This window comes from Sebastes fasciatus, chromosome 11 (genome assembly GCF_043250625.1).
Source record: "Sebastes fasciatus isolate fSebFas1 chromosome 11, fSebFas1.pri, whole genome shotgun sequence".
In the NCBI taxonomy this organism is placed as follows: domain Eukaryota; kingdom Metazoa; phylum Chordata; class Actinopteri; order Perciformes; family Sebastidae; genus Sebastes; species Sebastes fasciatus.
In genome coordinates, this window is record NC_133805.1 from 13,395,526 (window position 1) to 13,407,257 (window position 11,732).

The 11,732-nt window shown below is 40.6% G+C and overlaps 1 protein-coding gene across 1 annotated transcript; it reads right to left on the reverse strand.

Annotated features, from left to right (window-relative positions):
- Positions 1-5,283: 5,283 nt before the first annotated feature.
- Positions 5,284-11,460, reverse strand: plvapa (plasmalemma vesicle associated protein a). Its single transcript, XM_074650853.1, has 6 exons — positions 10,820-11,460; positions 9,827-9,896; positions 8,937-9,658; positions 7,017-7,800; positions 6,342-6,399; positions 5,284-5,641 (listed from the first exon to the last, which is right to left on the reverse strand). Exons 1-6 carry the CDS (start codon positions 11,213-11,215, stop codon positions 5,608-5,610), a joined length of 2,064 nt encoding a protein of 687 aa, XP_074506954.1. The 5' UTR covers positions 11,216-11,460; the 3' UTR covers positions 5,284-5,607.
- Positions 11,461-11,732: the final 272 nt, after the last annotated feature.

An 11,732-nucleotide genomic window follows, 5' to 3' on the forward strand; every position in this document is an offset into this window, starting at 1 on the left:
CTTTAGAAAATCTAGCCCGTGACGGGGGACTTTGACCAATCACAGGTCATTTCATTGAGAGGAACTTGGCGTTCCTTCACCAGATTTCACAGTGGCGGCGGCGTCACAAACTTTCTCATTTTACAGCTGAACAGTACACTACAAGATGATTCTGAAAACATTTGAGGCGAGAAATAGGCATTACAGTTACATAATATTAATTCATATTTGATCAGCGCTGCCTAGTTTGACCGTTTGGTTGGAGTACGCGAGTGATTGACAGCCGGCTCTCATAGACGGCAGCTGGACAGCAGACCTCAGATCAGCTCTTACTGCTTGTTTTCCTCCGGTTTGTAAAATATTTCAGATGCCGTTAGGAGCACCGGAGGACACAGAGGCACATGATTTTTTACAGGTTACCCGTTTCATGTACTACTGTCACGATATAGCGACCGTTTTATAAAAAATAACTTTTTTAATCATATTTGCTCCAATCTCGCCTACTTCAGCTTGCCCAAGATGTCCAGTTTCAAGACAAGGCAATTTTATTTATATTTATATCACAAATCTCAATCTCAGATGACAACATATGACACCCTTGATTTAAACAAGCAAAAAAAGTCCCCAAAACAATCCTTTAGACAGGAAAAAGGGAGTTATCAGGGAATGGTAAGGCACAGAAAGGTTCAAGGTTAAAGGTTAAAGGTCAACAATCTGGCCTCTCCAAAATTATTGAGACAAAAAAATACAAAAACAAGTCTGATGGGTATTTTCCATAATCCAGTTTCCCGAAACTGCTGGAGTCATTTGACCTTCTAAATGGACCTTGGGAAGTTCCACTTCTGTTTTACTCTAAATGAAAATAGGACTGATAACCTTGAAACAATTTGTTAACTACTAGGAAACAGAAAAAGTTTCGGTATTACCCAAAATTGTGCTGTTTATTCATTATGAGGAAATATTTATTATCCCAGGGTCAGAGAGTGGACATCCTCCTGCGGAGCCGGGTTTCTCCCATCACCTCGGCTCACGGCCGTCAACACATGTGTTTACATACACTTTGTGCACTGACTGATGGCTCTCAGCGGGTGTGAGGGATTGAAAACAAATAACTGCAGTGGCTTTAGCTCCGTAGCTCTTCCTTAGTAGACTAGATGATCCGTAATCTTCTCGATATCCCTGCCTGCAGTGTAGCACCAGTAAGGCTCTCAGTATGTGATGGATAATCAATGACATAGATAAATAGGATACTGGTCCTGGCTTACAGCAGCTCAGCTCATGACATCCACAATGTTTACAACACATGACACTTGAGGAAAATGTCATTTGTTCCTCAGTAAAGCCTCTTGTTTGCAGTTTGTTTAGTTTTACTTTGGTGCATACTTAAGGTAGGCCTACACATACAGACCAAGGGATAACAGTAATACAATAATAAACAATACCATAATATTTTAATATTCATCCCTACATGTTGGTGTATTTTTTGTGTGTCTTACAATAACATTGGGCGTAAATAGTTTGTTTTTTCAGTTTATAGTGATATATATGTATAAATATATATGTATATATACACATATATATACATATATATATATGTATATATATGTATATATATATGTATATATATACTATTTTAGTATATATACTATTTTTTTTTTTCTTTTTACTTTTTTTAGTTTATTACATTCATTAAATCAATTGTAATTGTTCAGTTTGGTTGAAATTATTTTACACATGCAACAAAATGCGTAATGATCTGATAAATAAAGAATAAGAAAAAATATCTCGGCTTAAAACATAAAAGAAAAACAGTTGTTAATAGCCTATTTCAGACTGAAGGATTAACCGGTGTGTGTCTCGTGCCGATCCGAGCTGTAGTACAGCTCCAACTGTGAGTCACGTAACATTGTCTATATGAATGGGAATGTTAGATATGTGGTTTAACGCCAGGCTGTTTGTGGTACTGCAGTAGGAACAAAAAAAAAAGTTGTATCTGCCGTATTTTGTTATGTTGACATCACACGTGCAACTTCAGGATTTGCCCATAAAACTGAAGCTACATCTGCTCTAACACGGGTTACATGAAGTCAAGCACATCCTCTTTAAGCAATTAAACAAGCCTGTGTTTTCCTTTCCATAACTCCTCTGCAGAGAGAGGTCAAGGTGAGAGCCAGGGTTGCGCTGAAGGACTTCAACACAAAAGGACATCAGTGCTACGGTACATTTTCCCTCCCAGCTGTTTCCAGTGCTCACCCACCTCCCCCTCAACAATAGTATCTGCACAAGAGAAAGGTTTTTTTTTTGCCCCCTGATGGCTTTACCAGCATGGGCAGCCATGGGACTGAGGGAGACCAGGCAGATAGGAAATGCAATTAAAAGTCACAGTTAAGAGGAACATTAGCGGTGGCAGACAAAAGAGTTCACAGTCCTGCAACCCCAGGTGAGGAAGGAGGTCGTAATCATAAGCACTCGTTCCCTTTCCTGCGTCAGGAGGCGGAGGGAGGTGGCCCGGCAGGCCGCGACACAATGGCCCCAAGTCTTCGGTCCTATAGTACTGTCCACAACGTTGAGGGTTAAGATCCCTTAAGAACAGCCAGCAATGTCATTTAGCCTCAAACTGATCATGTACTGGATGATCCTGATCCCAGTGGCATATGTGGCCTAAATAATGACCTACTTGAAAAATAAGGACAAGCATGGATCGACATATGACTGTTGAGAGCCTATTACTGTAGATAGTGTCCAGCTTTGGTTCAATTTGTTTTGCTTATATGACAAAATAAATACCACAAAGTTGCAGAGTTATTGTCAATGACAGCACTAAATGATCGTGTGAACAATTTTACTAGCCAATTGTGTTGAGATACATGTCGAACCTCCTCTTTGGAGCTTTGTGTTGACGGAACAATCACAAGTTGATATAGTACACCCGGTTCTTTTTAATAGTTACTCAAATAATTTGACTGTTTGTTCACTGTCAGCTTCAAAACAACTGAAATGTCTTCTTTCTACACGTCCTCATCTGTATTGTGTTCATAGTGTAATGTTTTTCTAGAGACTTCTCATACAGTATGAGTTTAAAAAATGAAGAACAAAGTTTTCATTTTCTAAGGGTACATAAAACTGTCGAATGACTTTGTATTAGGGTTATAACCTTCACATTTTAAGTTTGGTTACAATCAAACAAGGGCTGTCAATCGATTGAAATATTTAATCACGATTAATTGTATGATTGTCCATGATTATTCGCCATTAATGGCACATTTTTATCTGTTCAAAATGTAACTTAAAGGGAGATTTGCCAAGTATTTCATATTCTTATCAACATGGGAGTGGACAAATATGCTGCTTTATGCAAATGTAGATATATATTTATTATTGGAAATCAATTAACAACTCAAAACAATGACACATATTGTCCAGAAACCCTCACAGGTACTGCATTTAGAATAAAGAAATATGCTCAAATCATAACATGGCAAACTCAAGCCTAACAGGCAACAACAGCTGTCAGTGTGTCAGTGTGCTGACTTGACTATGACTTGCCCCAAACTGCATGTGATTATCATAAAGTGGGCATGTTTGTAAAGGGGAGACTCGTGGGTACCCATAGAACCCATTTTCATTTACAGATCTTGAGGTCAGAGGTCAAGGGACCCCTTTCGAAAATGGCCATGTCAGTTTTTCCTCGCCAAAATTTAACCTCATCGCGACAAGCTAGTGTGACATGATTGGTACCAATGGATTCCTTAGGTTTTTTAGTTTCGTATGATGCCAGTATCTTCCTCCGAAAGATAGATTGCAATAATGTGTTAAAGAAAGTAGTGGCGTTAAAGCAATTTTGCGTTAATGTGGTATTATTGCGTTTTGCATTGACAGGCCTAAATCAAACCATTACCCTTTTAAATATAAAATATTTACCACTGAATGCTTATTTACACACACGTTCCCCTTATTTTTAGGTTGGTATATTGTTGTAATTCTATATATTTTTCAGTGTTGGGAGTTGTTGAATCCTCAAACCATGATCTCCCCTTCCTACAACATTAACTGTTGCTGTTCAAACCCCGTTGAAGTCAGAAATATGGCTTAACTATATGTTTTCTGTGTGTAATTTAGTAGTTTGTTTCCACTGCATACTGTAGAGGGTAAAGAAATGATATGAGAAATGAAAGTACAAATGAAAGAATTCTGTGATAGTAATCATTGTCCACTCTGTCAGCTAAAACAATGGTCAAATGCGTCATTTGTGTACAGGGAATAAAGAAATGACACGAGTCGACAGGAAGATGCATTGAGATGACAGGAAACACGTTTGCATAGAGCAGCATCATCTTGGATGATTTTCCAGTGAAGGGGTTTTAACGCGTCCTGTGTCTCAGTCCGTCTAATAAAGTGAATCCCTGAAGCATCCAACCAGTTGACCTTTAATATCCTCACAGCTACGCCTGCAGTAAGCTGAACATCCCAAATGTGGAAAAACACTTGATGTTAAACAAAGGATATCCTTTAGAGGGGGAAGAGCGCTCCCCTAGCTGAAGCCTAAGTGCTGTATTTATTAATTGGCGCCAGACACAATACACGCTCTTGGTTCTTGAACCAAAAGTACGTTCCCATCCTTTCACAGTGCAACCAACAGGATGTTTGTCTGTTGCTTTGTTTCCCTGCTCTATGGTAATGTTGCACTGAACTAATTATATGATCCATGCCAATAATATAATCTAAAACTCTATATGCCTAACAGAGATGTAAAGGAAGCACCATTCATATGTCACAATTGTTCAAACACGGGGTATTTATTTCTGCACACAAACAAATATATTAATTTCCGTCTCTTTGTTTCATAAAGCAAACAAAGATTAAAGATACAATCGGTCTGTTTTCACTGTTTCAAGGCTTGTTTTGGGAAAGTTCAGAGCACTCGTCAGATACCAAGACATGTGTTCTTTATAAGAGATATATTGGGATTTTATTTAGGCTATGGATATCCGTGTTCTCTACAGTTAAGTGATGGCACATTGTTTTTAACAACAGCGTGTATACAAGACCGTTTCCAAAAGTTCCCTCCATCTGCCTCGGGCCGGGCCGCTGACAAGTTGGCAGGTTAACACAAACACACTGGAGGGATTAAATTGCGTTGCCAATAAGTCTTGCCTGAAACATTACAGGATGGGTTGGGGAGTCATTTATAGGTAATTAGCCACACAATAGGTGACGCACACGGGGACAAACAGTTGTTTCCGGGTCTGCATCGGATAATATCTCAAATAGCTTTGTTTATAAAGACGAGGCAGGCACAGTTGATGCGCTTACGTTCAAACATAGCTTTTATTTATCTGTATTTACAGTCTAAAAATACAATATGTGCTTTATCATACTGTGCAGATACAATTCATTTACACACAAACTTCACATTTTACATTCAAAAGTGCAAAAGTTATTCAAATTCCTTTTCTAAGTGCATATTGAAGTATAAACTGTCACAAACAGTGTATAACATATGGTACATGTATTGATATAAAACATGTGGAGTCAATATGAGGAGCTTGCATTCAGCTGTGTTTAATAGAAAGAAAGAAGATGGAAGAAACATTTCTTTTAAGTTTTGTTTTTTCCCATCAAGGTGGACTAGCCCAGCATTCTGGAGAGATCTTGTTTCTCCCTGGAAGTAAAGAAGCAAACAAAGAAACAAAGGATACTGATGAGTGAGTTTATCAAACTTAAAACATCACATTTTTGTTTGTTAATGGATAAATTTGGTGATAGTTTATATTTGTCTTATTATCAACAAATCCCATGACTAACAACTATCACGTAGTCTGATTTAGTTTATTCTTTTGTGCCGTGTTGCTCAATTTTTGTCCAAAAAACTATTAAAAACACATCAATGAGCCAAACTGTTGCACTGGGTGATATGTTCCTTCATTACAATGAACGTGGGCACTGTAGTTTATTTCAAGTCAATCCTGCGTCCTGTAAACACTCACTAGAGCACCAAGTGTGTATTAATCCGCGGCTGAAAATAGTCCCCAACAGAGAGACAACTTACTCGTGGTTGTGTAACATTTGCTAAAAACTACAGTGGCCAGCTGTTTTAGTAAATAATTAAAAAATATATATTTGTGGCCTGTTTTTAAATATTTACATCTTCAGTAGGAACCAGTGGGTTTGGGGCTGAGCACCAGAGACAGGGAAGGGAAATCAAATTATTGAGAGACAGACTAATGTGTTGTTGGTTTTGTTTTTTCATGGGATTTGTTGACATTAACAAAAATATAGAATATCGCTTCTGTGCAACAAAATCACCAGCAACACTTACACTTTCACCATCAAGCTACAGCTAAAAGTTAATTAATACTCACTCTGGGCCGGAGGGGTTGATGATGCGCTGCAGATCTCTGAGGTGTTGAGCGACGTTGACTGTTGGTTAAACATGAGAAATTTGTCATTAGATGTAATCAGTCAAGCTTCATTTATGCTTTACAATACTACAGAAACGCTAATAGTTGGCATTTCTACTGAGGTTCTAGAAACATCAGAGCCATTCATTCAAAGTTTGATGAGGAATTATTATAATGGAGTTTGAAATCAAATACATATTAATAACTTGTGATGTTTGTTTAAAGGGTCTGTTCACCCAAATTATCTATTTATCATCCATGCAGATAGTTTTGAGATATCTGTTGTCCCTGCTGTTGTGCTGCTCAAAGCTTTGAAAAATTAAATTGAAAAATTCAGCAGCAGCTTGTGCTTTTACAAGACACTCTTACGGAAAGAACATGCTACTGCTGAATTTTTTAATTCAAAATTTTCAACACTTGAAGCACCACAACTATTTTTCAATTCACCTCTAATGTATTGGAGTGCGGGGAAGAAAATTCAGATGGATTTCTCAAAACCTGGGCAAATGAAATCAAAACTATCTGCATGGCTGGATACCACCAGAAAGAGAAACATCTTGTAATCTGGGTGAATCACAACTTTACTTAAAAAAGGTCCCAGAATGTGAATAATAAATTGCAGACATATATTCTTACTTGGGCCACCTCCCAGTCCACCAGTTTTTCCTGCATCAAACGACGATCCAGTTCCACCAGAACTACTCCCAGTTGATGGTCCTCTCCCTGTTCCTGTTCCACTTCCTGTCCTACTCTGCCCTGCGCTACTACTACTGCTAGCCCCCCACCAAGGGGGGCTTTTCACTGCTGTCGTTGGCTTATTTTGTTGGCCTGTCCCACTTGAGACAGAGCCTTTCGCAATCACTGCTGGCTTATTGTACACTGACCCAGTTGACGAGGAGGACGAGCTTGAGGAGCCTGTCCCAGTTGATGCTGGCTTATTGTACGCTGACCCAATGGCGCTACTAGACCCAGGAGAAATTGCTGGTTTATTGTATGCTGACCCAATAGAGCTACTAGACCCAGAAGAAATTGCTGGTTTATTGTATGCTGACCCAATAGAGCTACTAGACCCAGGAGAAATTGCTGGTTTATTGTATGCTGACCCAATAGAGCTACTAGACCCAGGAGAAATTGCTGGTTTATTGTATGCTGACCCAATGGCGCTACTAGACCCAGGAGAAATTGCTGGTTTATTGTATGCTGACCCAATGGCGCTACTAGACCCAGGAGAAATTGCTGGTTTATTGTATGCTGACCCAATGGAGCTACTAGACCCAGGAGAAATTGCTGGCTTATTGTATGCTGTCCCATATGAGCCCATCCCGCCTGTCCCTGCCCCACCATGCTGACCCACACCACCGGGCAAGCCCCACCCAGGCTGGGACTGTGTCGAGCCTCCTGGAAATCCACCGGACCCTGTCTGAAATAAAATGAGAGGGATGTTGATATTGGGAAAAAACGGATTCTAAACCATTTGTTAAAAAGTCATTAACATCATATGATGCAACCAAACTACTCTGAATTGACACAAAACATGATCGTATTGAATCCTCTTTTCTGCTTTAAGACGTAAACCCCTGACAACCGGTCGAGGCAGATGGTCGCCCACCCAGATCCTGGTTCTGCCCAAGGTTTCTACCTGTTAAAGGTGTTGCATAAGAATGTAGGCTCATGTTGGGTCTCTAGATTATGTCTCTAGAGTATGGTCAAGACCTGCTCTGTATGAAAAGCGTCTTGAGATAACTTCTGTTATGATTTGACGCTATATAAAATTAAATTGAATTCGAGGAACATCATAGAGCTTCATGTCTAGGTTTGAAATTTGTCCTTAGAACAAAAGCAGACACTTGACTGACGTAAATATTCGCCCCTTCTGCCCTCTTGTACTTTACTGGCAGACAATTTCCCTCCTTCACCTCCTACTCTGCACTTACAGCTGGATCATTTCCAACAACCTGTCAGGCCGCTTTGATCTCATGCATCTTATGCAATACGTTCAGATCTATGGGCTTTGCTAGTATTTAAGTATTTCTACAGGTGTTATATAGCAAACATGTTTTCTGATGCTGCAGAGATGGAGACAACTAAGCTCAAATTTCTGCGCAAAATGACCTAATTGCTGCACAAATGTATGCAGATCATTACATATAACAGTGATTTTATAGTTAAGTCAACAATTATGCAATGTGATGATGCCTTGTATAGTATATGCTAGTGTATACTTTACATTGTACTATATTAGAGAACCTACACCAGCATTCCTTGCATGTAATATCTGCTGTTTACAGCATTGTTTTTTCTCCTTTTAACTGCCTTCACGGGCAAACAATGTCTCTAAAAAGAACAATTAACATTGTTCAGGATGTTTTACAAGATTGTACCGTAGGCCTCATTTAAAGTATTTAAATATTTAAATCTTCAGTAATCTGACTGTGATTTTTTAGGCAATTAGGGGCTGAATGAAGAACACAAAAGAGCTCAGCTAGTGGCCCCTAGAGGCCCCGCAGAAGAGCTAATAACATGTTCACGTAATCAGTCATGGCACTTTTTTCTCACCTTCGACATGCATGACATGTTGAGCTGCCTGTTTTGCTCCGTAAGGTGATCAATGGCTCTACTTTTATACTTGACATTGTTGTTCAGGACTTCTATCTCTCCATTTAGTCTCATCTTGTCCATCAGGAGTCTCTCCTTGTCCTCGTCGTTTTTCCGCTGAAGCTTGTCCAAGTTCTGTCGGTTCTGCAGGATCAGGCCGGAGCGGTTATTGCTGCACCAGCGGTAGTCGTCAGACAGCCGCCAGTTCTCTGCCTTCAAGCGGCTGTTCTCACCCTGGATGACCGACACCTGTCCTCCCACGGTATTCAGGTAACGCTGGAGCTTGTCCTCCACTTCCAAGGACAGGCTGGTGCAGTTGGTGCGGATCTGCTCCAGGTGTTCCCTCTGTTTGGGGCAGGTGAGCTGGAAGGCGATGTGTGAAGGGAAGAGGGAATTGATCTTCTCCAGGAAAGCCTTGGACACGTTGCTGATACCGCTCAAGGACTGGGAAAAGTCATCTTTGCATTTCTGGCTAAAGAACTCCACTTCCTTTTCATGTGTGGATTTGTCCCTCCGCAGACGGATGACCTCCAGGTTAATGTTGTCCCTCTCTTTGGCAGTCTGGTCCATTTCCATTCTCATCCTCTGCGTTGATTGCGTGAAGTTGGACTCCACAAGCTCAAGCCTGGCTTTCAGACGCTCAGCCAGCAGCCCACAGTTACAGTTTGTAGGTTGTTGGCCAACTGCTTAGAAAAACAATAATGGCAAAAGAGACAAAGAAGCAGACACGTTTATCTTTCTCTAAGTGGTAGCTGTTTCGACTGCAAGTGAGGATTAGGGACAATAGCTCATATGTTTCAAGTATGTATTGGATTATTTTTGGGTTTGCACTGGAGAGATGTCATACTCACATGTGGTTGGGCATCGGGCAGAAAGACTTAATGAGCTCTCACAAAAGTACAACTTGCTGTTGCACTGTTGCTGTTCATATCAGTGGAAGAAAGGACATTGATGTTTTAGTGATTTGTTCTAGACCAGTTGTAGACCAACAGGAAAAACAATTCATCATTTACAGTTCACCTTAGTCAATAACCAAGATTATTATGTTTACACTTAAAAATACTCGGACATGTGGTTTCAACACAAAAGTGCTACTTTGACTTGTAATAATTATGATAAAAAAACAATCTGTTGGGTTGCCCGTTAGTCTGAAAACTATAAAAGAATATCTCAGAATTACATTTTACAATCCTATTTATTGAAAAACACAAAAATAAAATTACATTTCTACAGGAATCAGTGGTGTAAATATACTTTTGAAAGCAGTACGACACTTTTTATGAACTTTTTATCTGCAGAGGCTCAACTTGACTAAAGCATTGCAGGTATACCGATAAATAGTTTCCTTTCATCTGTAACTAAAGCGGAACTACGCCCATTTTAAACATTCAGACATGTTATTCCTATGGTCTTAGACGGTCCAAAAAATATTAGTAAACATGAACAACTCTCTCCCAAATCCTGAGTGCTAAAACTCAAATTTGTGATGTCCTCAAGTATAAAGTCCGGAACTGCTCCGTAGACAATGAATTGGGAGTTTGAGACTTACTTCTTTGGTTTCTGGCTTTGGGAGAGAGTAGCTCATGTTCACACATATTGATTGAACTTTCCTTGGTCATGGAAATAATATATTAAAATTCTTAATTTAGCTGTTGTGCCCTTTAACTTACATTAACAACAGGTAGTGAACTATACCGACACAAACAAATCCACGTCTTAAGGTCTATGGCTGTTGAAAGGTAAGGAGTTCAATTCCAAATAAGACATAAAAGTTTAATTACACATTAAAAAGTAATACTACAGACAGGTATGTTTGTGTTAGATATAATCAAAAGGCTTCTTACCAGCCTCTTGTCAATATCTTGGATAAGGATCGCCGAGATGTTGGAGAAGAAGACGAGCTTGGCCAGGTCCCAGTCGTTGCGGGCCTTCTCGGTCAGGGTGGTGTTGAGTAAGTTGGTCAGGTTCTTCCTCTGGTGCCGCAGGGCGACGTTCTCTATGGAGAGTCGGCTGAAGGTCTCCTCCAGGTCGTGGATGCGCGATGTGGACGCCGAGTCCTGCGACTTACCGTAGACCAGAAAGAGCACCAGGCTGACTATGATAAGAGACTGAATGAGCGAAGAGAAGAAGAAGACGATGCGCATGTAGTAGCCGCAGCTCTTGCCCTTTGAGTGGTACTGCGTCCTCTTTTGGCCCCGCGGGCTGGACTTGGAGACCTTGGAGAAGGCGCTGCTGTACATTGTTGCTGATGGTTGAAGGAGTGTCAGAGAGAAGTGGTGAGGCTCGAGGATTACTACGAGTGGCCAGCCAAGTTCAAACAAAGTCCATCTCTAAATCAGAGGTTCCTCCTCAGCACTCTGCAATTTCACGGCCCCTTTCGTGTAAAGCTTGTGGCCCTTCCTCTAACAAAGCCAAGCGCACTACAGACGTTTCCTCTCAGCAGCGTTGATAGCATGAGAATTGATCAGATTGTGAGTGAGGTGTAAACATGGGTAGGAATTTATAAACTCCTCTGGCCACACACTTCCCATGATGGGAAGCTGTCCTGAACCAGTCCCCTCCCTCTACAGGCCATCTCCCCGCTCCGCTGGCAGCCCCTCCCTTTGCAGAGGTTATCAACACACACACACACACACACACACACACACACACACACACACACACACACACACACACACACACACACACACACACACACACACACACACACACACACACACACACACACACACACACACACACACACACACACACACA

Bases quoted from the DNA above. Each gene is read 5' to 3' on its own strand.
- plvapa (XM_074650853.1), bottom strand. From the start codon at position 11,215: ATGTACAGCAGCGCCTTCTCCAAGGTCTCCAAGTCCAGCCCGCGGGGC. The intron at 9,897-10,819 runs GTAAGAAGCCTT...TGATATGAACAG, and splicing joins AAGATATTGACAAGAGGCTG to CAACAGTGCAACAGCAAGTT. The intron at 6,400-7,016 runs GTAAGAATATAT...TTTAACCAACAG, and splicing joins TGGACTGGGAGGTGGCCCAA to TCAACGTCGCTCAACACCTC.